Here is a 27,658-nt window from a genome sequence, read left to right on the forward strand (position 1 = left end):
GAATAGTACACTTTTAAAACAAATAGGTATTTCGAATGCTCTTAATTAGACTTCCAGCATGAGTGCTTTCCGTTTGAAGCTGGCTGGTTCCTTGGGGCGAAGCTGAGCCCTGACACCTGCTGTCATTCAGGAGGCAGCTCCGGGGAGTGAGCAGGGGGGTTACGGAGGCAGCGGGGGGGGGGGGCGAGCAGTAGTTTTCCCAGGACCCAGGCGGGCCAGGGGCTGGGGGCAGGCAGGAAGGAGCACCTCTTGCCCTAGATAAAAACGGCCCCTGGAGTCCCCCGAGTGGTGTTTTCTACAGCATTGTTCCTATTCAGCCAGCATCCTGAAGACTGGAGAAGAGGCCAGATGGCAGCCCTCAAAGGCAGGGCCCAGTGGCAGCCCTTAGGGATGACTCCCCATTCAGGGACCTACCCAGGAGGCCCAAAGGTCACCTTGGCACAGCTTCCCTGCAGAGGTCCCTGTGCCCTTCCTAAGCCCAGCCCTCCGTGTTAGGGCCCGGGGAGTCCCTGGCTCCTGGTCGAAGTCACTCGGCAGACTCTCGGCTCTGAGCCCCAGTCGATGGCAGTGGGAGGGCAGGCCCGGCACCTTGACCTGCCCTCTCAGTCCCGGGGCCAACAGTGGGAAGCTCAAGCTCTGGTTAGTCTTGGGCTCTGCTGTTCTTTATTCTGATGTAATCAGTAGTTATTGATGTGATCATTATTATTACTGAAACTAAACAACCAACCTTCCTAATTACCCAAGTTACTGGGTCAAATGGGTCATCCTGGTGACACGGGGGCTGTCCCCCACTAGGCCCTAGAAGTCCGGGTGCTGGATCTCTCCAGTTACAGGTCACCCAGGGCCAAGCCATCTCCTTTGGAATACACAGGTTGCTTATTTAATCAGAGCTGCATGTGTGCTGGTCCCAGGCTAGCTGCAGAGGTGCAAGCTGGTGCTGCCCAGATGCCGCTCTGCCAGCCTTTCTGGGAGCCACTTGCTCCCCAAGCTCACTTCACATGTCAAAAGGGAGTATTTTCTGCAGATGTCACTGCTTAAAAGGTGCCAAAGGCCTTTCAGAATATCAGCGTGTTTTAGTGTCTGCATATTAATGAACTGAAGTGCATCCACTGTCGTGGGCAGTAAGTAGTGTGGGGCTAAAAGCACCAAGTTTGGACTCAGAGAACTGGGTTCAAATCCTAGTTTCATACTTAGTAGCCATGTGACCTTGGGCACGTCATTGAATTGCCTTGGTACTGAAAATGCACTTACCTTTTCGGGTGGTGGTGAGGGCAGAAGGAGACAGGGCACATATAGTGCTCACAGAGAGGGTTCGGCAAACAGAAGCTGTTTACACCACCGGTCGATACTGTTAAGATTAGTTAGTGGTGGCTCTCGAAAGCCCAGCCAGGAGCAAGCACGCAGGTGGGGGAAACTGGTCCCGGGGAGGAGGGGTGTGCGCAGAAAGCCGCACGGACAGGGGACCTGTCTTCCTGCACCTTCCCGAGGGTTTGGACGGGTTGTGTTTTAGCCAAGTGTGGTCTCCAGGATAGTCAGCTTGTGTTACCTCACCTTCCTCTGCAGGCTCCGCTTTGTACCCACCTAGAGCTGCTTGCTGCAGGTGCCGCTGGGTGATTTCTTCCTTCAGGTGACCTGTCAGAGACACAAAGGAAAATCCTAGTGAGTTCCCAGGGGCTGGAGGAAGACTTGGCCTCAGAAGCATGTGGCAAGCTGGAAAAAAAAAAGGCAAAGTAAGGGAGGCATAAGTGGGCACAGCTTCCAGGAAGAGCCCTTCTACACCCTGAATTTTGTTGGAAGAAGAGACTGCAAAGGCTGGGCCTTGGCACATCCCTGCCGATACATATTTCACAGTTGGGTTAAACCATTTTGGGGTTCAGTTATCTTAGTCTGTCACTAATCATCTTTGCTAGGGCTCTGATCTTAAATAGGGATGTAAGGTCTGATGCTTTAATAATTTATAGGGCGACTTTTAAATCCACGTCATCCTTTTAAGCTATATGAACTTGTGTCAAAGCAAAAGATGGTTTTGGTTAATCATAACCTTAAGATAAACACAACAGTTGATCATTTGGTATGAAACATATAATTCTAGGTTGTATTAATAAAGGTATAGATCAAAGGAGGTGATAGCTCCACTGATTCTACAGCGATCAGACCACAGATGGTATTTGTTCTGGGAGTTACTCTGTATAAGGAACATTTGGAAAATAGAAAATATTTAGAAGATGGTAACTGGGATGGTGAGGTGTCTGACACTATGCCGTATGAGAAATATCTGAGGTCACCTGAGACATTTAAATGGAGAAGAAAATACTTGGAGAGAGAGGAAGTATGGCAATAATGGCTATCTTAAAAAATCTAAACATTGTCATTGGGATGAGAAAACATTTATTTTTGTCCTATCGCTGAAGGCGAAAGTCAAGTTGAATGAAGGCAGACTTGGGGCTCCATATGAGGAAGAAAGAGCTCATAGTGAGGACGGTCTCAACATGGATTAAGGTGTCTCAGAATGGACTAACCTCCTGGCAAAGCAGTGAGCCCCTTACTGAAAGTGCTCAAGCAGAAGCTGGGTGACCGTGTGGGGTTACTGGAGTGAGAGAATTCCTGCCCTGCTTAAGATTTGGGGGTGACACGGCCTCTAGGGTCCCTCCACCTCTAAAACTCTATGGTTTTGTGCTTGAGGGACGGGTGAAACAGCAGCCCTGGGGTTTGTTTATGTGCAGGGCTCGGCACACTAGTTAAAATGTCAGTTCTGTCTATATTATGCATCCCATTTGGGGGGTGTCATCAGGCCACTGGGGGATTTCAAGAAAGCCTGGGAACGTCATCGGTCCCTTGTCTCATGTATTTCTTTCTTCACACAAAGTACATTCTATGCCTCAAAGGTTATGGCTGAACTGAGTAGACAATGAAGCAGTCACAGGAGACCTTGTCACTCACCTGAAGTTCTAGAGCATTCCTAGAATGTCATGATTGGGGGGGGGGCAGAGGTCATTCAGTTTAGCTTCCTGCCCAATTTAGGAATCTTTTCTACAGAATGAAATGGTCCTTTCCCCTCCCTCTCGTATGTATCCAGGCTGTCTCGCTGATGGAATTGTATATAAGGAATTACTGATGTGGCTGCTTTCTGTAACTTTCAGACTCGGACCCAGTCAGTTCTCGGGAAGAGCAGAGAGAAAGGATCTTCTCTCGTTGGCAACGAGAGCCCTCCACACATCTCAGGATGCCATGATTCTGCACGTAGACTTGTCCTTTCTGGGTTAAACATCATTAGTTCCCTCAGCTCCCCCTCAGAGGCTGCTGGTTCCAGGTGTGTCGCTGTGCCAGCCTGTGCCTTGCCTTCATGTGTCTCCACTGGAGAAGACTGTGCACAGAGAGGAAGCCAAGGATTGGTCATAACAATGATTGCACCCCAATTCCAAGTGGGGAAGGTGGTAACTTGGGGAGGTGTTGAGAGGGAGTAGGGGATGTGGACACCTGGCCCAAGAATGAGTCCTGGAAGGGCCTGGAGCCAACAGGAACATGACCTGAACCGCAGGCCAGTCCTGCCCCAGATGGGGCTTCCTCTCCACTCTGAGTGACATGGTCATCATCGTCTTCATGAACAGAGTGAAGGAGTTGAGTTAAGGCTACTGCTGGGCTGAGACGCCAGCCTGCATCAATTATCCCTGCCTTGAATTTTAAAGAAGCTTAGCATACCCATTCTTCAAATAAAGGGCTACATTGCTGGGACAAAGGAACACAACACTGAGACACATCTCTGTATTTAGAGCAGGCCTTAGGGCTTCCTCATGCCCTCAGTGTGGGGAGCCAGTGTCCCCTGGGCCTTGCCTGTTTCCTGGAGATCTGGCACAGGTGCCTCAGGGCAGGAGCCCCCTACGAGCCTGAGTAGCTCCTCCCAATGACACTGACAGTGACCTGCTCCTGTAGAGCCTCCCCAACAACATGCTTGCCCGACCACGGGCCTCCCCATCTCACACACTGACCCCAGTGGGTGCTCAGCCTTGTGTGCCATGACCTCCCGGCTCCTGTTGGAATGACCGGCCCCCTATCCCAACCCCTGGGGAAGCTCTTTTGGAACGACTGGGTTAACACCCCCCCCCCCCCAGCCTGGGAAAAGCTGCTCATGTAAATAAAGACAGGATTTTGCCACCAGGACTGAAAGTCCTATAAACTCCACAAACATCCACCTACTCTTGGAACAATGAGCCATTACTAGGGGACATAAGGTTCGTCTTTTTAACGCTCCATGTTGCTAAAGGTGTGTTTACGATGTGTTCAGTGACGCTCTGTTTTGGCGAACTGGCTAACATCTCGCAGCAAAGGGCCATTTTTGTGTTTGAGGTCTTCCCAAACAAGCTGCTAAAAACAGCCTCACGGCTGATCCCTAATTGCATTTTCCAACAGAGCCATCCTTCACGTGGAGGTAAGTCTCTGTAATCCGCTGGATCTTACGGCTCCCCGGGTTTTGGCAGAGGAAGGAGTTTAGGGGGACTGCAGAGTTCGCTCAGCGTGCAGCTTGCTGTCAGGAGCATGGTGATACATTTGCTGGTTTTGGCCTGGGTTCCTGGACAGGCCCCCATCCCGAGGTATGGTAAAGAGATGAAACAGAAACGGCGGACTCCCGGCCCGAGGCAGGAGGTGGGCTGGGAAGGAAGCTGGGGAGGGGAGGAGAGCTGGCTTGTAGGAGAAGGGTAATTAGTAATTTTGTCTCCAGGAATTGACAATAGCACCTGTCAGAAACATCTCTCTCATTCTCATTTATTAACTGACAGAACAGGGGTGGCTGCAGCAGGTAGTGGGGTAAGGGATCATCTATACTGATCCCTTAGCCCTTGATTCTCCCAAGAATCTTGAGATACAGTGAAGCAGATATTATCACATCTGATGGGGGTCCCCAGAGGAGATGCACGGCCTTAGGAGTAAACCAGGTGCAGAGTGTGCGCTCTGCACAGTCTACGGTTTCTCTGTACCATGTAGTGCATATGAAAAGTATTGTCACCATGCAGAAGCGACACTTATTTTTTACATTGATAGTCAGCCTTCTGGATCAAACAGTTTTCCATAAGCTTCACGTTTTATTTTGCATGCATGTTAGTTTGGAATCAGTCACCTAGCGAAGCTGCTCAGCTGGTCCAGAGCAGAGCTGTTCGCTTACGACCCCCCTCGTGGGGCTGTTGCGGCCGCTGGAGCAGTGCCTCTGATGGGGCGCCTTATCGAGGGTGCAGACGCAGCTACGAGCAGTAAACATCGACCCTCACGCGCTGTATGTTAAGCTCCATGTTCTAAGCGCTGTGGAACGTGCGGCCTGGGGGTCGCTGCTCTCCCAGCTCGAGAAAGTTCTCACGCTACAGGGGAAGGCAGACAGGTGGCCGCGTGCTCCCCCTTTTAAAGCTGGGCCCGTGGCTGACATTGCTCCTTCATCTGGAGGGTTCCCTTTCCTGCTGAGCCTGGGTTTGGCTTTTTAACACAGCACTTCGGGGCAGCTATAACCAATCACTCGGAATTGGACTTGAGATGGAGCCAACCTCCGTGCGATTTTGGTTACGGTAGGAAGTAATTACAGATGTGCTGAGAGACCAAGTTCAGTTCAAATCCCAGTTCTGCTACCTCCTAGTTGGGCGGGTTACTTAACATCTCTATGCCTCAATGCTACCATTTGAAAAATGAGAATATAACGTAACTGTGATAACATCTGCCTTATTGTATCCCACGATCCTCAAAGACTCAAGGGCTAACATGCCAGCACATGGTACACCTCACGGGTCATAGGTATTAGGGCGCTTTCAGACACCGACAGGGTGTTATGTATGTAAGATGACAGGCCCTGTGGCTAAATGTGAAATCAGTGGTGCAGCTGAGTGCAGAGGGGGGAAGGGTGGGTTAGCTATATTAGGAAAGATGTCGTCACTATAGGTGAGGCTTTCGTAGATGCCAAAAGAGCAGAGATGTTAAGGTGAGCTCGGGAGAGGCATTTCAGCAAAGAAGACTGCTGGGCAATGGGTGGAGAGGGCCAGGCACACATGGGTTTGGGGCAGGGGTTGGAAGGGAGGGCTTGGATGGAGGAGTAGGCTGGGGGGAGACCCAGTTCTACTTATACTGAGACCAGGGTTCTAATCACTAGAAAGGCTCTGGCCAAATCTGTTCTTCTGTTCCACTCTACTGCTGTATATCCCAGTAAAACTGACTTAGAATAAACATCGGTAGCAGAATTGGGGTGAGGGGAGAGTACACGGAGTATGTTTCCTGTCTGAGGGGCCCTTTTGAAAGGGAAGGTCTGGTTAGTGGTCCCAAATTAGGGTGTTGATTTTGGCCGTGACGTGGGAAGCCAGTTTCTTTGTACTAACATAGAAGGTGATCACTAAAAAGTTAGATTCTCTAAAGGCTGTTTGTAGGGCTCTTTGTAAAATTGATGGGCTTGGCATAAATTGAATGTGTAATCTTTAGATGAATTTCCAACAAGCAGGACTGTGTAAACCCTTTGAAGCCTCTCTTCCCTGTTACTCTATATTTCATCAGGTTTTATCTAAACCTTGTCTGTATCATTTGAATATGTATTGAGGTAGGAACCACCTCTTCCCGCCATAGCAGGAGTGGATAAAAATTTAAAAAAGGAGAGACGATGAAGAAAACGTTGCTGGATTAGATGACATGTTTCTGAAGACCAGACATGAGACAGAAATGCAAAATGGCACGTGGAGCCCAAGCCTCAGCTTGCAGGGCTCTGGGTCCAGGGAGGGAGACCAAAAGTGCACCAGGCAAGACGGGGGACGAGCGCCTGCCCCGGAGCCGGAAGCTGCAGGTTGGGGTGAGACCCCTGTTGCCCGACGTGTGAGTGAAAGGGGACTGAGAAGAAAAAAAGTGTCGCCAGATGTTGCTTGGGGCTGTGGTTCACATCCCGTGGCACCCAAGGGGGAAGAGAGGCACACAGTCAGCCCCCCCAGATCGTAGACCAGGCTGCCCAGTGACTATGACCAGGCCGACCACAGCCCAGTGCCGCCGTGGAGCATCCTTCCAGATCACCGTATTACAGCTGCTTCCAGACGGGGGGCCCGGGTGTCTGTCAGGCACAGAGGGACAGAGGGAAAGACAAAGAAATAAAATGTGTTTCATTAAAAAGGAGCCTGCCCATCACAATGCCAAAATGTACGGAGAAATCTAATGCCAAAAAAAGATAGCAAAATCAATACCTGGAACATGAATTCATTACAGATGAAAGTAATTTCCTGAGCAGGCAGATCAAGACATGTACTGACGCAGACACGCGGAGGGTGCGGCAGGTCCTCAGCGGGCTGGGCGCGGGCCTGTGTGCGCTTCAATGCCCGGGCTCAGCCCATCCCACCCCTACTCCCCTTTCCTCCAAGGGGCAGGCAGCCTAATTCCTGGATAACATACGTTCATTGAATGTATTCTCACAGTTTTTAACATCTACTCATTTTCTCAGTTTCTACCCACCGCATACACCCACAGTGTGTACCCCAACATTTTATTTCCCCCTCCTGAGGCTCGGACAGCTGGATTGCCTCCCCCTCCCACTAACCAGGCGACACTGTGGTGACCACCCGTGAGCGTGGGGCCTGAGCTGGCCGGGCGGAAACCTCCCTGCTGGGTCTCAGCAGCCTTGTACCTGATTTGCGGGGCTGCCCCCCGTAGCCACGGGGCCAGTCTGTACCTCCGAGACAGACGCTGAGGGAAGGGTGTTGAGAATACTCAGACATGAACGAAAGTGTAGTTTTTCTTTAAAAGGATTAAGAAATTATGCAACAAATAGGTATAAATAAAATAAGTGAATAGGAAAAAAATTTTGAAATAAAAATTAGAGCTATTGAAACAAAGAAGCAATGGGAGGAATTTAGGTGTAAAGCACAGACTTGACACATTTTCACAGGCACACCAGTGCACTGGGAGACAGTACAGGGAAACGCACCCGAACGCGGTGCGGAAAGCAGGAGAGAGAAAAACGGGGAAGAGCCGTCAAAGCCGCAGAGACCGAAGGCTTCACATCCGTCTAACGTGCGCTCTGGAAGAAGCCAGAGGGCGACGGGGAAGAGCGATATTTGAGGAGACAGCAGTTGAGAGTTCCCAGAACTGAAGAAAGACATAAGCCCCCAGCTGACTGTGCACCCTGAGGACTGAGCAGGGTGAATATAAACGCACCCGCCCCCGACGTGTCCTCGTGAAACCGCAGAGCTTCAGGGAGGAAGAGCCGCTGCCACCAGCTCCCAGGGGTGCCCCGGGACCACTCAGACGATGGGCCCCCCCTCAGTGACAACAGGTGCCAGGAGACAACGGAGGGAAATAACATCTACTTGAATTTTACAGGCAGTCAAACTGCCATTCATAGGTGAGGGCACAGTGAAGGCGTTCTCTGTGCGAGGGGGACTGCGAGCACGTGCCACCCACAGAAGGCCCGGCCCCAAGGAGAACCCAACTGAGAGGCCCCTGGTCTGCACCCCAGCCGAGCCACTGACTCGGCCTGGGTCGGCACGTCACAAGCAGGGACAATCACAGTATGTGCTATGAGGGCTGCATTAGGTCACGTATGCAAAGTGCCCAGAAGGGTGCCTGGCATAGAAACTATGGAAGTGTAAAAATTCTTATTGTGATCAGTAAGAAGAAAAATAAACAGAACTATGTAGGATATAAGAAACTATGATGACCATAAAAACAAAGACAATATTTAAATAAAAATATTTAACTATTGACTGTAAAAACTCTGGAGATTATTGTGCTAAGTGAAAAAAGCCAGTCAGAGAAAGACAAATGTCGCAGGATCTCACTTGTATGCGGAATCTAATGAACAAAATAAACCGACGAATGAAATGGAACCAGAGACGTGGAAGCACGGGACAGACTGAGGGATCTCCGAGGGAAGGGGGAGGGAGGGCAGGACGAGATGAACCGAGGAGCTTACACGCACATAGGCATAACCCACGCACACAGACAATAGGGTGGAGCCGGCCTGGGGGGGGGGAACCTCGTGGAGGGGGCAGTGGGGAAAAAAGGAAACATCTGGAATACTCTCAACAACTAGCACAGGCTACAGCCCTGGAGGTGGGTGGAGGGAGGATGCATTTGGAATAACTACGGACATGTTATAGCTACTTTTTAACTCAAGAAAAAGAAAAATACGTCCTATAAAGGCCAAATAGACAGAGTTTCAGAGAAAAGATGGGGGGGGAGGGGGAGAGTTGTTGGCAGAGAATGCCAAAATTTCAACAATTCAGCAGAGCAGGAAAAGAGTGTAAGTGATCCTGTCCTTGGTCAAACAAACAATGGCAAGAGCCTTCACGGGCCTGTGTGTGTGTGTGTGTGTGTGTGTATGTGTGTGTGTGTGTGTGCGCGCGTGCACGTGTGCACATGGACATGATCGTAGGAGCGTGGAGGTGACAGGGATGGAGAGCCACAGAGCTGTTACGACGGGTTACCTGACGGTGGAAGGTGAACTGGGTAGAAGGGGCTGAGCCAAGTAAGGTGAGAAAAAATTGTACTTTAGTAAGTGTGTCTGATTCATGGTTTATGTAAAAGTACATTTGTATATATTGATAAAAAGAAATAAAAAACTAAGAAAGGGAAACGCGGTATTATACAGTGTGCTGAAAACTGTGCTGGGGCACCTGCCACACGTGTGACGTTGTCTGTCATGTCAGCTGGAGTCTGAGAGACGGGGCTGGGCAGCGAGGAGAGTTTCGGCTTATTTGTGGGAGCTCGGTCGCTGCCCAGGAGCCTGCTGATTAAGGGGGGGCGAGGGGAGGGCGCTAGTCGGAGGGAGCCCAGCACAGCAGCAGCGAGCCGTTGGCCTGGGCCTGGGGGAGCCTCTGAGAAGCCTTCACCCTCCCTGGGGCAGAGAACAGGTCCTTCCCTGGGTTTCCCAAGGAGAAAGGCTCAGTGATGAGGCAGGAACGACAAGCCAGGAGTGGTCTAAATGCAGGGCAAATATTTTTAAGCCTTCTTACACCAAAATGACACTTCCACTGTCCAGAATTCAGGATTCTCCTTTCATCCAGTATGCCGAACATTATATTTGGTAACATTATTAACTCACAGAGAGAGGAAAAGGCAGTTCATGCTTAAAAATAATAATCTCAAGAAAAACACTGTAACTTGACTTGATTCCTCCCCTCCCCACTCCGGGGGTTTCCCAAGAGGGCCCATCACCTTGACCCCCTCCTGCAGAGGGTGTGCCTCGTAACTGATGAGAGTTTCAACTCAGGATGGCAACAGCAGACAGCAGTCTGGGCATTCAAGGCAGCTCCCCTCTTATCATGGGGACAGGACATGATGGTCTCATTTGTAAAAAATGAGGAAATTATACCGTGTCTGGGAGACCGGGTTTCTTTTCCTATGGGATTTTCATTCCGGCTACCCCAGTAATCATCATAATCATACAAGATTAGTGCACTCTGTCTGAAGCTTAGGCATTTGGCTCTGTCTACGCTTAATTAAGCTAAGGAGCTTATTAATACCACTATTCCAGTATGTGATAATATTCCATAAACATGCTCAGAGAATTAAGTAAATAAGCTCATTTGTTAAAAGCTCAACAAATGTGCAAGTAGGTAAGCATGGGGAAAATTTCAGCTCAGCAACCAGCATGCATTGCTAAATACTAAACACCTTGGGGAGCTGCGGGCTCCCGGTTGTGTTGGCACCCATCCAAAATATGCTACTTTAGATGCTCGGATGTTCTTATCTCAGCGACAGAGGGAACAACCAGCTTCCAAGCCCTGCCCTGGAGGAGTAGCTGCAGGTCGCAGTCTCTCCTTCCATTTGCAGCTGTGGCTCTCTGGGGTGAGGGGAGGGCCTTGGACTTTCATCCCTGCAGCCCCAGAGGTGGCACAGGGGACACTCCCAGGGGTGCCAGTGAGGGTGGGGCAGGTCCACTCCACCTCTTCCCAACGCCCCCTCTCATGGAGGCTGGTTTGTACGGGCCCCTTACTGACTGTGGAGGTGGAGGGCGGGGTTCACTTAAGGGTGTGAACTAACCCCCGAGCACGAAGATGTTTGATCTGGCAATAGATACAGTTTTTAGATGGATTAAAACATGCAAACAGTGGGTTTTACATGGCTCTTTGATATAAACAATAAACTCTCATACTGCAAGATCAAGCTTGATTCTGTTCACTTAATTTAAATCAGCTAGTGCTTAAAAAAGGCAGCAGAAAGCAGCTCGGCCCGGCTCGGGCTCACCCCGGGCAAGCTGCCGGCGGCCTGTGAATAACAGAGCCTGTGCTTCTTGATGTGGGAGCTGGTCTCCAGCTGCGGAGGCTGGAGACCAGGAGAAACATGTCACTGAGGTTACAAGCGGGAGGTGAAATCCAATGGCAAAGGTTTCAGCTTTCAGGTTCAAAAGTCACTCTTCATGTGCTGCGTCGACTTGCTGCTTCTCTGGGGTGCAGTGGGCCAGGCCCTCCACGCGGGCTCCTGAGCTCTGTCTCTGCGGTCAGTCACCTGCTGCGGGGTGGCAGCCGGGGGCTGGGGTACATTAGTGCAACTCGGGGGATGATCTGGGGAAGCCAAAGGCTGCTGAGTCCCAGGGGAGGAGCCAGTGGGGACCCTGAGGAATCACGGTGGAGGCGGGAAGCCAGGGAAGGGTGTCTGGCCTTCAGGGCCCACGGAACTGTGGGGAAGGCTCGCCGGGGAGGAGGGGCCGCGGAAAATGGCAGGAGAAGTAGCGGAGGGAATCCCGGGCCTGGAACAGTGAAAGAACATGGGCTTTGGGAGCAGGTGCCACTTACTACCCGTGACCTTGGGCTACTTAGTCCCTTTGGGCTTCATTTATGTTTTTAGTGGGATCATAACACCTTCATGGCAAGGCTGCTGCAAGAATTAGAGGAAACGTACCTGAAGCACCCAGCATGGTGCCTGGCACATCGCAGGCGCACAGTAGGTGGGGTGGTACTGGTGGCGGCAGTGAGAGTAATTACCCCGAGGGGGCTTGGATACAGATAATACTGCGGGAAGGACGGAGGAACGCAAGCCCACTGCAATTGTTCCTAAGGCCTCCACTAAGATCAAATACAATACGACACTGGCATTTCCCCCTGTTCTCTTCTCTGAAAGCATCTGCGAGGCCTTAACAAGTTATCTTGGGCCCAGTGGACTAAACTGAGGTGCCTCTATCCCCCCGTGGGGACAGTCACATGTCCGTGCAATAGTCACAACACAGGGCTTCCCAAAGCAAAGCGTCGGCCTCCCTGCAGTCCCTGACCCCAACCCCAACCTTCACTAATGCGGACCCCACACTGAACCCCTGGCTTTCTGATCCCTCACCCTCAAACTCACCGCTACTCTCGTGAGTAACCGGGTCTTTCATGTTTCTTTACATGGTCAAATATGATTGAAAGGAAGTGACTTTTTAATAAGCTTGCTTGAGATGTTGGTAGCAATAGTCCTGTTTTCAGAGCCGGGGATGACTCCTACCCTCATCTTTCGTTTTTCTTCCAGAAAATAGCACCAGAGCGCTTTCTCCTGTTTCTGTGGTGGCCGAACATCATCACAGAGGAGGGGAAGCAGGAGGGGCGGGGACGGGCTGCTGACCGTCGCAGACGACGTTTCAGGGACGGCACTTTTCAGAGAGAACTGTGTCCCCTCCCTGAGCTTGACTTCTGCCCACGTGAAATGCGGTGCACGCAGCTCCGTTTCTGTACAGGCTTCAGGCCCAGGGGGTGGAAGCTGGTCATTGTGGGGTAAGTGGAGGCACAGCAGATAGCAAAACCAGAGGGGAGGTTTTGCGATGAAGCTTTGGGAGAGATGAGGGAGCTGAGGGTGCAAGTACACAGCCCAAGAACCGCACCTCTCCACTCATCAGGGGGCAGGGGTGGGAGCCCGGAGCGGGGACCAGAGCCTGTGTGACCGGGGCTGACTGACCGCACAGGTTTTGGTGCTGTGTCTCTGAGGCAACAAGTCCAGGTGATAACATCAGGAAGGCAGTAAACACTCAGAGAAGAAACACAGACACAGACACAGACATAGAGAAGGGATTGCCATGATGTGCAAAGATAAAAATAATTTCCAAGCTTCACACTGAAACTCTAGGGGAGAGAGATCCTGAAAAGTTTTCACTGTATATGGAATAGCAAATGGAAGTTAAATATAGGGTGTCCTGCCCCAAAATGTGTACACATTTTGAATAGTTATTAATTTCAATGGGTTAAATCTGAAAAGAAGAAACATCAGTTTAGCTACCAGCAATTAAGTGTGTATACAGCTTTTTGGGTTACCCTGTATATAGAACCCACCACAAATGGAAGATGAATTAGATGTTATTATATGTTCTTAAGTGTTTTGTTTTGGTGAATATAAAAATATTTGTAGGGTCTTTCACAGATTTACTTGCAAACCCAATCTTTGCTTTTTTTCACATAAAGTCTTAATTCTTAATTATGGCATTTTTCTATCTCAGGGATGTTCAGGTCCCCCGTGACTGGGGACGGATGGACAACTGTACAATACTCTGTGAATTACAAAACATGACAGTGATGTCCCAGGGCACAGAAAGTGTTGAGAATTCTCATTTTAGAGAAAGCTGCTCCTTTTGGCTCATGGGCTGCACTGGTCACCAGCTGCTCCGGGTCTGACAGGTGCCAGGAGGACAGCAGACCATCACATTCTTTGAACTCAGAAAGATTAAAAGTTTCAGAATTGGGAGCCACTTCTGCCTTCTATGGGAGAGCCTGGATATTGTCTTCGAGGCAAGCACAGCTCTGAGATATTCTAATCATTTAGAAGGCCTGTACATGAAAGGTTAAGCTCGACGGTTCTTCAGGAATGAAAAACACCCAAATGCAGGCACTTTAGGCTAAGAGTTAGGTGTTCTGGGTTCAGAAACACAGATTGGGCATTTCTGTAGCAGAACTATGTTCCTACACAGCTAGAGAATTTTTCCCCCTCGAAATCTGCATGTAGATTGTCCTATGCCTAACAAAGTAGTGTTTGTGCTCAGACAGTGTGGTGGTTAATTTTATGAGTCAACCTGGCTGAGGTATGGTGTCCAGATGTTTGGCCAAACACCAGTTTAGATGCTGCTTTTAGATGTGAGTACCATTTACATCAGTAGGCTTTGAGTAAAGCAGGCCACCCTCCATAATGTTGATGGCCCTCATCCAACCAGATGAAGACCTGAGAGAAAAAAGACCGAGATCCCCCGAGGAACAAGAAACTCCAGACTGCCTTGGGACTTGAGCTACAGCGTCAGCTCTTCCCTGGGCCTCCAGCTTGCAGACTTGTCCCGCAGAATTCAGACTTGCCAACCTCCACAATCACATGAGGGAATTCCTCAAAACAAATCCTCTCTCTGCCTCTGTCTCCACATATATAGGGTGTCCCCCCACAAATGTATACACACACTTTGAATAATTACAGAGGCAGTGTTTATTAAAATACATTTCATTTTCAAAGTTGAGCTATCAGCTGTGTATACATTTTTTTGGGACACCCTGTATATACGCACATCCTATGGGTCCTGTTTCTCTGGAGGACCATGACTAACACAGAGGTTGTGGGGGGGTGTTCTTGCCAAGCACTTGCTCTAGTACTGTGGGAGCAGAGGACAGACCATGGTGAGATGGACGTGCAAGCCTTAATCTTGTCCTCACCTTGCACGTGAAGGGAGGTTCTCACTCAGGCACTGAATCATGCTCATAATAGCAGGGGGAAAGCACTACTGGTGCTCAGGGGACTGGGCCCGGTCCTGCACAATTAAGAATGGCCCTTCCCAACAGGTCAGTGGTGCCCCCATTGAGAAACATGGTATTTGGTGAAAGATAACATAAGGAGCTGGTCGTCACTGAGTGCAGCCCACTTGGATTAGTGACTTGCTTGAGTCAGTTGAGACTGAATAGCACAGAGTTTGGAAAAACAAAGTGGTCTGAACTATTTGGCAGGGCTGTGGGTCCAGACAATGGCCTGGAGGGAGTGACTATGTAAAGAGGCAGTTGGGCCTGGAGGCCAAAGCAGGTTGCTGCTTGGAGGGCCTGGCTGAGGGGACTAGGAGGCCACCAAGAAGGACGCCCCAGAGCCACTGGATCAGGGCCCTTCAAGAGCTCCGCATCCAGAGTAGTTCTTAGCTACTTTCCCAGGAGCATTTCCATCAGCCCTAAGCCTCTGGACAAGTCTTGTGAAAGTCGGCCTGGCAGGTTGGATGCAGTAGCCAGGGAAGCAGGGCTTGAAGCTCAGCGGCGGCCACCAGCAGTGCCACCATCAGAGGACAGTGAGACTGGCGAAAAGCAGCACAGAGGAAGGTGAGGACGGCAGGGGAGGGTCCCAGGTGCATACAACAGGGAGTTGGAGGCAGTCCTTGGAGACCGTCTCAGGAGCAGGCTGGGGACTAGTTTTGAGACAAGTGGACTCATTTTTAGCAAGGCTGCTGAGACTCAATGGGAGCAGTTTCCCCTGTGCTGTTCCTACCCCGGGGGGGGGGTGGGGTGGGGGGAGAAGGCCAAGCAAACTGGAGCCGGATAGCATTCCTTCAGACACGCCTGGACGGTTACACTCCTGACCGATGCCAACCCGGACTCACAAACTGCTGAAGAAATAAAATCTGGTTAAGTGTGTTCTTTTCCCCCTTCTTAAAAATATCCAAAGCTAATGTTTTGCAGACAGCTCTGTGCTGGCCACACTGGCCCGGCCTCGTGGGGTCCAGAGTAAACATACCTGATCTAGATTCGGTCAGCACCGGGGGCCCAAGAAGTGGCCAAGGAATGAACACAGGAATCCGAGCACTGTTCCCGATTTCGAAAGGCCTCGACTGGAAACAACTCCTGCTTGGGAGGGGGAACAGGGCCATGGGGAGCAGTTTAGGAATCCATGCAGGTTTGTTTAAAAGGATTTCGATGCTGACCTGCCACTGGAAACAGATCTGACTCCTACTTCATGGTGATGAATATTTATAATATTTTCCAAGTCAATACCAGTGACGAGTGAGGATGTGTGACATGCAGTTTCTGGAGAGAACCCGCTCTGGGCCTTAGGATATTGTCTGCTGGAGACAATCTGCTTGAGGTAATGATTTTCTGTACCACAGAATTGCGGAAATCTGTTTTCCACAGATTACGTGTCAGCAAACTAATGCCAATGAACCTTTGTGGGTTGTTATTTTAGCAGCGAGGAGGCGGTTAGTGGAATTGGTGGTTTTTACCTGAATCTTAGGAAATCACCAACTATGTTAATTCAATGGATGAATGACGGGTGAGCTAAGATCTTGCATAAACAGCAAGAAAAGGACAACTAATTATCTGGATGGCAAACACAGCATCCTGAATTCCTAACAGTGTGACATTATCAGCATGGACAGCAACTCCTAGGAAGCTGTCCAAGGGGCCAGAGGCCTTCCTGCGGGTTCTCAACTTACTTTAGTTCTCTCGGCTCCTGCCTGAATCATCCAGGCCCGGCCCCGTCTCCTCTTCACCGCCTGAGCTACAGTGACCCTCTGCCTTTCTCAGTGTGGTTTCTCCAAGGAGCAGACCCCAGGGCAAGTGGTTCCTTTGAGAAGTGATCCTTGGACAAACGGATAAAAAAGTGGGAGAGTGAGACAGGGAGGGAAGACAGCCAGTAAACGAGGGGGGGGGGTTGTCACAGCCCCAGTGGAACTCAATCCCACTGGGGACCTCTGGGGGACAGTGCAGGACACATACATCCGAGTTGCCCTCCTGGGGGTGAGCGAGGTGGGTGTGTGTACAGCAATTTCCAACAGTGGTTGGCTGAGGCCTCCTGGAGGGCACTGATTCCCTAGCACTGCCCCCGGCGCGTCGCTCGGTGGCTGAAGGCCCTGGGGACGAGCCGAAGGTGCTCGCAGATGGAGTGGCCCTCGAGCGCACAGCGTGGAGAGGAAAAAGTGTGAGCGGGGCCCTGAGCATTGGCTCTATCCTTTATTTCTCATTCCTCAGCTCCTTGTTTGAGAAAGATTTCCATCTCCTCAGTTAATATAGTCTCTTACAACACCGCTGATTCTCTGGCAACCAAGTGAGCAAAGAGAGAGGCAGAGGAAACGGAATATTCCAGCCAGCCCACTGACTGATTTCGTATGGGCCTGGCTGGCATTTTGGGAGCCAGGTTTATTGGTCCAGCGGATGGGAATGACTGTAGTAGCTTCTAGTTTTCTACTGACCATATTTTAATAGAAACCAGATTGCCCAGACCCCGGCTAATGTTCTACATGCTGAGGTGAGCTACTCTCTCTTGCTGCCTCAGTTTCCCTTTTTGGGGTGACGCCTTGGAAATGAAGCTCTAACGTCAGAAGCTCCTTAATTCTTTCTCATGAAGATCAGCTTTCCCTTGGTGCAGTGGAAAGGTGATGGCATGTTGCTATGATGGTAAATGCCACTTGGATCAACCCTGGCAGAGGTGGACACCACCTGGGGCACGAGGGATTCAAGCCATTTCAAGGACTTATCCTAGGACAATCCAAACGATGCACCCTCCTTAGCTGGGGCCCCTCAGCCTGTTGTTTAACTCGCTCTGTGCAGTCATTTGGGAAGTTAGGGAGAGGTACCTGGCCTGGGGGAGCTTGATGAAATATTGCTGTGTGGAGAGAGAATGAAACATAGGCAAATAGTCTAACGAGGGACAGAAACTGGTGTATCGCCTGAGGCTCGTTTAAGAAGCCCATAGATTTTGCTGAGTTGACCATAGAAGGGGAAACTGTATTATAGATAATTATCTCTGATGAAACGTCCCCAGATCTGTCCCAGTGGTCTGGGAAAACTTGAGCTAGACCTGCGAACGTCTCTATCACAAATCAGTTCTTCGATTTGCCCTTCCCCTTGAGATGCCAGCCCGTTTTCTTCTTTCCCTTAATTTTAAACTCTCTTCTCTGCTTCTTCAAATCCCACACAATCTACAACACATCACTTTTGGCTTCAGTCCCCACCATCTACTAAATCTACCTTGGATTCTACTCTCACATCACAGTCAACTGACATGTTGATTTTTAAAAGCATTTTCCCTTTGTTGTTCAGATGAGATACTTTCTATCGATCTCCCTTTAAGTTCACTAACTCTTGCCTCTGTCATGCCCACTCTTCTCTTGAGTCCATTTGCTATTTTATTTTTCGGCTTTAATTTTCCGTTTGGTTTTTCTTCATATTTTCGATATTTTTCCGGAGACCGTCTACCTTTCAAGTTTATTTCAAGAGGGTTTTCCTTAATTCTTGAAGCATGGTTTTAGGAGCTGCTTTGTCTTTGTCTGATGATTCTAACACTGTGTCAGGTAGGGGTTGGAATCTATTGACTGTCTTTTCACTTGTGAGTTGAGATTTTCTTGGTTCTTCTTATGCCACGTACTTTTGGATCACATCCTGAATATTTTCAGGGTCTTGTTTAAATTCTCAGACTACTGATTTTGATTTGTTTGTTTCAGCAGACAGTCAATCTGATTAGGTTCACGTCACAAATTCCAATAAGCCTACTTTGGGCTGGGGTTCCAATGTCAGCTCTGTTTCAAACACTTTGCAGTGCTTTTCAAACTCGTCCCGCATATGTGCTGTCCAGTGGCCAGCATGGGATCTGGGTGATAGGCTACCTGTAGCAGGTTTGCTCTTTAGATCTGAACATGCTCATTTTGAAAGTGAGCACAGAAGCTTATATAAACAACTTTATGGAACATTGTCTTGATTTCCTTCCCCTCTGTGATCTACCTGGCACATTACGACTTCCTAAGGCCCCACCCCTGGACCCCTCAATTCTGCCATGCAGTTGCCAACACTGTGTCTGCATCTGGGACCACGTGGTGGAAGGACAGAGAGAGGAAAAGCAATGGGGAGTCTTCCCATGTTTTTGGTACCACAGCTCCTCTGGTTAGGACGGAGGACTCTCCTCCATCATTCTCGACTTCCATTTGGCGGCTGCTGCTTGTCACCGCCGCCGGAAGATTTTTTGAGGGCGCTAACCAGATAGTACTTTAAATCTGGTCTCCTTCCCGAAACTGCCTGCTGCCAGTTGGGTTCTCAGATGCCACTCCACGTGTTTATAGTTGTTTTCAGTAGGAGAGACAGGATGGAGTGTGATCATTCCACTTTGTTCAGAACTGGAAGCTCATAGTTTTTTGTTTTTAAACAAGAATATGTCCATCTCACTAGCCATTGTCGCAGTTAGGACTGAAAAACAAATATCCATAATATCTGCTTTATTTCCCTTTCTCTTTGTTTAGGCAGACTCAGTCTCTCTTCTTCACCCGGCTCATGATCTGATTCTATTTGTACTGTACTCAATTCCTCACCCAAACTCAGACACTTGTACCTGTGCGCTCCTACCCAGCAGGCCAGCTCTCAAACACCGAGTCTCTCCATCACCTCTCCTGCCTCCAGAGCACTGGAGAGCCACCCCACGTCAAATTCACACGACAGAAGTTACACAGCCTGGACTTGGGTGATGCATGGCAGCACTGATCACGCTCATATGATGTCTCCCGTCATTTTATGCTATGTAATCTTAAGCCATTTTCATTAAATCCAGGAACAGGAAAGGAGAGGCTGTTACTAATATGAGCTCATAGTGAATCAGAGGCTCTAATGAGTAGAATAGGGCAAGAAAAAAAAATACTAAGCGTAAATACTAGAAAAAGATTTTTCTTTTGTGATGAATATAATTGCATTTCTAGAAAACTCAAGAAACTACAGCAAGAAAAAGACCATGAAATTTAAAAGAGAAGTTGGTAAGATAACTGGGTACAAGGAAAATATTTTTAAAAATAGATTTTTTTTTTTCCTATCTCAGGAAATAGAAAAATATTCCATTCACAAAAGCGGCAAAAATTATAATACACTTAGGAAGAAATCCTACTCCTAGGTCTGTTCCAAGGACGGGCAAATTGGGGCTGGCAGGCCATTCTGTCCTGTGGTCTGTTTTTGTATGGCTTTGGACTGCGAGCTAAGAATGGTTTTTACATTTTTATAGGGTTGTAAAAAGAAGAAGAAGAATATGCAACTAAGACCACATAAAGCCCACAAAGCCTAAAATATTTACTATCTGGTCCTTTACAGAAAAAGTTTCCACAGAAGTAACAGCATCAGTATATAAAAATACACGTGCATGGGTGTTTATTGCAGCATGTTTTACATGGCAGAAAAATGGAAATAAAGCAAATACCTATCTACTGGAAAATATTGTGACAAAAGTATTCTGTAGAATATCATGGAGCTTTTAAAAAAATGAAATGTAGTCACACCAGTTGATTTGCAGGGATATACATGAAATCTTGGATGCACTGCAAAGCAGATGCACAGAAATATACATAATATTGTTTTCATCTCTCTCTCTTTTTTAAGACAAGCCACCCAATCTCCCATATAAGTATATGAATGTTAATATAATTATATGGACATGGAGAAAGAGTTTTGAATGCTGGATTATGGGGCATGAACATTTTTGTTTGGCAATGAGTGGGCCTCAGAGGTTTCTGAGTGGGGGTGCGGGGATATTAATCTTTGTAATGCAAACCTTACTACTTTTTACCCAGAATTCTAATTTAAAGGTGGCCAACTTCCTATTTGGCAGATTATTGCCAAATCTGCTGTTTCCCTCACCACCAAACCCTTCTGTTCAGGGGCTTTCTCTTCTTTGGAATCCGAATCCTTGGAATGTTTAGCACTTGAACAGCTTTGTGGCTTTGGTAGCACTTTGAGTCAAGCTGACTTTGAACTTGCTCTGCAATCTGTCCTCTCCTTCCAGGGACAGTAGCAGAAAGGTACTGCCGCTAATGTCTTCTTGAGACCGCCAGGGAGTCACCACCACACCCTAGTTAGTGGCTTTAGGGCAAAGGCTTCCCCCATTCAGCTCTGCCCCTGAGGATATGGTATCTGGCCTCCCAGGTGTTTGAGCTCTTTTTGCATGTGATTCCACCTCTGCTTTGGGAGTTAATAAAGGCTTTGTTTTGCTCATCTCACTGGGGTCCGGTGAAGCTAAATTCTCATGATTCCTCTTCATGACATATTTTTTTATTTTTAACAAGATTGTGCTATTTACTTCTGCAGGAATACATTGTTTAATAACCTTCAAACATCAACCTGCTTTAGATTATTGGCACAGACAATCAATAAACTTTGTTTTTGATGTTCCTTGTCTATTAAACTTACTTGGTACATTACCCATTTCTGTAGTCATTCCTTAATGACTATAGGCATCTTCCAACACAAGGGAATACCCTAAAGGACCCTAGTATTTGCTAATGAGTTGCTAGGTACTGTTACATTCCAGTGATTTACTAGGAGGTTTTCTAGACTTCAACATCATCTCAACACGTGTTAATAAGTTGTTTTGCAAAACACAATAAAAATTTTAAAAAATTCAGGCATCATTAAAGATGTCTTCAATAAAGATTAAATTAATAAAATCAGTTTTTACCTTATTACAAAACTCACATTTTCAGCAGTAAAATCATTAGACTTGTGGTCCGGTAAAACGTTTAATCTCTGTACATCTGTCATTTATTCACATAGTCGCTACAAGACAACTGACCAGGAATCACCATGCCCAGTCTTGACCCCTACATGTTTTAGTGAGATCTGTGCAGTGTGACCGAGGCTACCTTGGATAGCTTCCTTGGGGCCGTGTTATGGTGAGGTAGCCTTGAGAACGTCCAATGAACAGTTTCAAAAGTGAGCAGACAATTCAATCTTAGGCAATTTTTAAAAATTAGAGAAAAGCAACTTTCCTAGGGTTCTTCTAAAAATCTTAAGAGAAAATTAAAACAAGTGACAGACTGGAAGAACAACATCTGCTACATATTCCAAGACAAAGGCCCAATATCCAGAGGACACAAGGAGCTCCTACAAATCATAAAGAGAAAGTCAACCAACCAATGGGCAAAGGATGTAAGACACTCAGAGCCACCAGCTGTCAGGGAAATGCAAATTAGGGCAACGATGAAACACTATTTTTTTCTCTCTCCAACTGGCAAAACCTACAATGACTGATATTATCTCATACGAGCAAGGATACAGAGGAATAAACGCTGTCACACAATGGTGGGAATACAAATTAATGAAACATTTGAGAAGGGAACTGGGGGGCATGCATGAAAACTAAAAATATACTTCCACTGTAGTTGTCCCCAGCTCTGCTTCTAGGCGTCTATCTCTAAGAAACACTTATTTGTACCCCAAAATGCTCGAATTGTTTGTGATAGAGAAAAATTAGGGAAAAAATGAAATATTTGTTACAACAGAGTAATTAAATAAATCATGGTTTATTCATACTTAAAAAGAGCCCCACTAAAAATGGTGAGCGATAGACCCATTCTCACTGTTAAATTAGAAAAGCAAAGTGCAGAATAACCTGTACATTAGGATCCCATTTATGCAACAAACAAGGCATCTTTCTACATGTCTGCTGCCCATCTATCATCTATCTATGTATCACCTATCTATCTATGTGTCATCTATGTATCATCTATCTATGTATCATCTATCTATCTATCTATCTATCTATCTATCTATCTATCTATCTATCTATCTATCTATCATCTACCTATCTATCTATCATCTATCTATATCTATCATCTAACTATCTATCATCTATCATCAATCAATCAATCATGTATCTATCCATCTATGAACACACAGAAGGGGACGGAAGGACATGCACTGAATTGTTGAGAGTGATTGCTCTCCTCTGGAGAGGGGCCATAGTTGGTACTGGGGGAGAGGAGAGGAAGAGGGGATCTTACATTTTGATATGTATATTTATGTAGTGTTTGAACATTTGACAGCAAAATACACCCGTGAATCACTTGAGCAGTTAAAAAAGACAAAAACTAACCCTCCAATAGCGCCACAACTTTCGAAAGCCCAGGTCAGGGGAGGCCCTAGGGAGGCAGCTTTCCTTTCCTTAACTGACAGCCTTGTCTGCCTCCCAGCCAGCTCTCTGCCTCCCTCCTTTATTATCTCCTTGGGAGTAAAAATGAGGAAAGGCTTCCTTCCCTGGCTCCCATTTCTTCTTTTTATCATCAACATGAACTCAGCGAGGACATGGGAGTCCCCGGTGCCTGTACCGCAGGGGCCTAGTGCCCCTTCTTAGCCGGGTTGTGTGTTTTCCTGCCACTTCAGGGACTTCACCTTGGAGCCCAACAGAAACTGGGCTGCATTTGTGGCTCTGCCCTTATGAGCTCAGAATTCTTGGGGATGCTTACTAACTTCCCTAGGTCTCCGTTTCGTCTTGTACAATAAGAGGACAATGAATGACAGCTGCTCTACCAGTCAGCCGTGACGATCCCTACGGTGGGGACCCGGCCTCTTTGACACCTGCAGGCCCAAAGTCGGCCTTAGACACCTGACCGCTAACCCAGAGCTTCTCTGTTTCTTGCCAGACACGCAGGCCACCCCAACTGTGTCCAAACACTGATTCCAGACTCGGGGTCTGTGTCGCCTTCCTACCCCGGCCACCCTGTCAGCTTTGCGGGGGAGCTGCCCAGGGTCCTCCTGCTATTACTCCCCGCTCAGGCTGCCCGGCTGGGCTGCTGATCGACGACGCAGCCTGGGGTGCTCCGGAGCACCCTGCCCTCTAAAGGGTGCCCAGCAGCAGACGGACACCTGCGGGGAGGGGAGCCCAGGTCCCAAGGAGGGGCGGCGTGTCTCTGCGGGCTCCAGCCCCTCCCCTGAGGGGTGGCCCTGCAGCTGCACGTCGGGTTCTCGGGCTGGCAGAGGAAGCTGCGGGACAGGCTGGGCCCCAGGAGCCGGGCTGGGCCGCGGGTCATGTTACCCCAGGAAACCAGCACCAAACCCAGGCCATCTCCACCCTGAGCCGACGGCCACTGTGGGGAGGGCCCCGCCCCCTGGTGCGGCCTCTGTTTCTGAAAGCTTTCCGCGGTTTCCAGCAAGGGACGCCTCAGTGTTTTCACGGTGGTCAGCAGTAGACACAGCAAAGCCTCTGCTATTTTCAGCTCTCCCCATCCAGCGTCGCGGACACAGCTCCCCCTCCCTCTCCCACCTCGGCCGCGGTCATCATTCCCCTTTTTCATCAGCGTGAGACGATGCAATACGCTTTTCCTCCTTGGGAGTGAAACAGCGTGCTCTGAACTATGCTCCCTTGGAAGATGGGTAAGGTGAGCCCAGCTCCTGCTGCGGTGCTCAGATGGTCCCCCTCCTTCCCAGTCTGGAGGGCGCCCCCCCCCCCCAGACACATGCCTGCCTCTCCCAGCCATGCGCTGCCCACTTTCCATACACGCTGGCCCTTCTATGCAGGGAGATTCTGGTATTTAGATAAGAGTATCTCCAGCAAGTTATTTCTGAAATACTTGCATGAAACTTATCAAGGATGTGCGTTACTCTGATGATGAGATTAGAATGCATCAGCTGCCTTCTCAGAATCTGCAACGACTCCCCTAGGAGGGGAGAAATCTTATTTTAAGGCATTTCATTAAACGAAATAGGTGCTGGGAAAATTGGTCCTTTGAAAGAGATTCGACTTAGAACCTCAGCTTTTGCCATATTCTGCAATAAATTCTAAATAAGTGGAGTGTGAAAAATAGAATAAAAAAAAAAAAACTGTAAGGAAATTTAGGAAAGCATTAAATAGGCACCAGGCAACGACCAACCCATCATTATTATGGTTATCATAATAAGTACAAAAGCAATGAAGAAAGTCATAAAAGAAAATACCAATGGATTTGATGATATCAAAAATAATCAAATAAAACCCTGCATATTATAAAGCACTTTACAAAGACTAGTCACTATTATTGGTAAAATAAAGGGGCAATGGCCAGGCGCTTCCCTGAGAACCTGGAAATAAAGAAATTGATGTCACCTTATAAGAGCTGAACCAACAAAAATCTCACAACTCTCTGTGAGATAAAACCAAGAGGATACAAGACATCAATCCCTGTGCCTGCCCTACCCATCTGCTTTAGGAAAGGGAAACCTTCCCTGTCACACTCTACTGCGTAGGTGGCCACTTTCCGAAACACGAGACCTCTCTTCCTCCCTGGCCACAGCTTTCTGGGCCAGAGGTGGGTTTCTGACCAAAGACAGCACATTCTTAAGCAGCTGCTGTCTTTAAAGCTTAGAAAAGAGAAATTGGGCTAGTCAGGTTCTCTTTCTTGTAACACTGAGCTAAGAAACAAGCAAATAATTAGCAGGCCAGCCTTGGGGACAGAATGCTTGAAGGCGCTCTCAGGATATAGCTGGGGCTAGAGCAGATTCTGAGCGAGCAGGGCCTGTGGTCAGCGGGGCCAGGGGCTGCAGGACAGACATGCACAGATTTAGCAAGAGGCACCGAGGGGGGCGTGGGTGAGTGCTGGGCTCTGGAGCCGCCCTGGTTCCTGATGGCCCCTCAGGTGCTGGCTCTGGTTCCCATTCCGTCTTGGAGGAGTCCCAGATCTCACTATTGCATCTTGATGAGATTCTTGTCATCACCACACACGTATCCTAAGCCCGACGGAGCTTGCTCCCTGGGTTTCCATTTCTGATAATCAAAAGATTATCAAACTAAAAGTAATTTTTTATGTCACCCAAAACACCGTCAACACAACTTGGGGTTCATCCTGAGAGGCAGGAGTGGGATACGATTGTAGTTGAGTACGCAGAAGCCTAATACAAGCGGTATTTTATCTTTTCTGGAGAAAGGGGTATTGTGCACAGAATGGGGCTGGTCTGCTGAAAGCTCATTGTAATTGCTGTAGATATTCGCTGCCATGGGCAGCGGACGCCTGGTGAGGCTTCCCCGTGACCTTGAGAATCTAGCTCTCAAAGCACTTTACTTCTCTTTGTTTTGGTTCCTTTTGTGCTTGGCCATGTCTATTTACTAACCTTTCAATAACTAATCCGTTTTGTTCCCTGGGAGGAGATGCCCTGGATGGAGGCAGTTTAAGAGTTCTTGTCTACAAAAGAACCTCCCCATGGAGGCGATTTAAAAATTGCTTCTCTGGTTTATAGTGAGTTGATTGACGTGTCAGTCTCTCTGAATCCAGCCAGCCGAGGCCAGATCCCGGACCCTGGCTCCTTCACTAAGTTACAACCACCCTGTCGGGATTCTCGGGAGGCAGCCATCCATCTTTTTGTGCTGACTTTCCAACTAAATCATTGCCTCCTTCTTTCATACATGACAATTACCAGCATCACCCATTGTCAGTTGACATGCTCTGCAGCTTTCGGCTTGCTCACTCATTTTTCGTTTTGTTTTGTTCGATTTTCAAGATGACAGCAATGCAGTCAATCAATTCCATGAAGACATCAGTCGTACTGGTTATGGGCTGTCATTCAGATAACCACATGCCTTGGAATTTCAACCTTCCGAATGGTTGCAGAAGGGACCTTAAGAAATCGCCTTTGCTCTTTTCACCTCCAGAGGCCCTGAGCCAGCTCAGAAAGATGCCTATCTATCCTGCTTTTAAATATTCTAGAATCTCTAGCCACTTAATTACCCTTTGGGGGGGCAAAAGCGTCTTTTTACACAACTATTTTTTCAATACAATTGAAAATTATGTCTTCCTTTTTGAGTCTCTTTAAAGATGAACTACAAGTTATTGGCCCCTCTGTGTGATATCAAGTAATCACTGTTGATTACTTGATATCACTGAAGCCATGTTTCTTTAACAGGAATCAGCTCACATGTGGTTGCTGAAAATGGTGAGAGTGGAGATGGTATCTCCACATCCCTCATCTTGGTCCAGTGTGGCCAGTGCTCCTTCTTAGAAGACAGGCTCTTCCTCCCTGTGGGGCTGTTCTCATCTCTCTGTGGCTGTGCGTGTTTCCATCACTCAGCGCCTCAGCCCTTCCTCCTGCCTCTTCTATCGCCATAGCCTCACTTTGGAAGAACAAATCTGCTGTTTATATAGCGTTTCTTTATGTATTAGGAATTTAACCGGTTTGAAATTTATATGACTTTTATTAGATTGTAATTGGTTTGTTAGAGTTGGTTATAAAGTTGCATGGGCTTTCAGAGGTCTTTTCAATCTTGATTTCCCTGCAATTCCTGTTACTTTCAGCGTGTAGTTTTGCATTTATTCAATTATAGCAGGAGCACCTGTACTTGAAACCAGTTTTTAAGCTCCCCACTCACAGCTCTCTTTTTTCCCCAGGATAGATTAGTCTGTTGGCTAACTGAAATCTCCTTTACAGATTTCTCATTTCAGGGGACAGGTAAGTTTCTGGAAGGTCTATAGTGAACATGATGGTTTTCTGCCCAGCCTTTCTTCCTTTGGAGAAAGATACCTCTTGGATTCCTTAAAAATCTTGCTCCATTTAAGCACAGGCTGGCTAAGCCCTACCTGAGGAGCGGCACAGGCTCTGGGCCCAGGCAGGCAGAGTGTTTCCTTCCCCTGGACGCAGGGATGGCTCCAGAGACAGGCAGGTGCCCGAGGCCAGGCCAATTGCGTCTCCCTTTAGGGGCTCCTGCCAGCACTGAGGGGAAAATTGCTTCTACTAGGATCATGGATTCTACAGACCATGCAACTTAGGGGTTTCTGGGCCACCTGGCCACTGAATGCGGAGAGGCTGTCAGAAAACCTAGCCAAGTAGAACTGAGAGATGGAAGGAGGGGAGAAAAACCAAGGGTAGGTGGGAGGGTTCATGGGGAGGGGAGAGGGGAGGGGGGGAGGGGAGGGAGAGAGAGAGAAGTGTGCTTTTGAAGCCAACTGTACTCCTTGGACTTTCTGGTTACATGAGACAACAAAGCCCCTTTATGCTCACAGCCAAACATCCCGACCAATACAAATGTCGCCCAA

At 48.3% G+C, this 27,658-nt stretch overlaps 1 protein-coding gene across 2 annotated transcripts in view; it reads right to left on the reverse strand.

Annotated features, from left to right (window-relative positions):
• KIF6 (kinesin family member 6) overlaps positions 1-27,658 on the reverse strand; it is a 335,606-nt gene that overhangs the window by 37,785 nt on the left and 270,163 nt on the right. For both annotated transcript variants that reach the window (XM_081140158.1, XM_081140157.1), the window contains exon 16: positions 1,582-1,632. In XM_081140158.1, the coding sequence (XP_080996284.1) occupies positions 1,582-1,632 (51 nt within the window). The remainder of the gene's footprint in view (positions 1-1,581; positions 1,633-27,658) is intronic.

Source organism: Miniopterus schreibersii (assembly GCF_964146895.1).
Source record: "Miniopterus schreibersii genome assembly, chromosome: 6".
NCBI classification, from domain to species: Eukaryota; Metazoa; Chordata; class Mammalia; order Chiroptera; family Miniopteridae; genus Miniopterus; species Miniopterus schreibersii.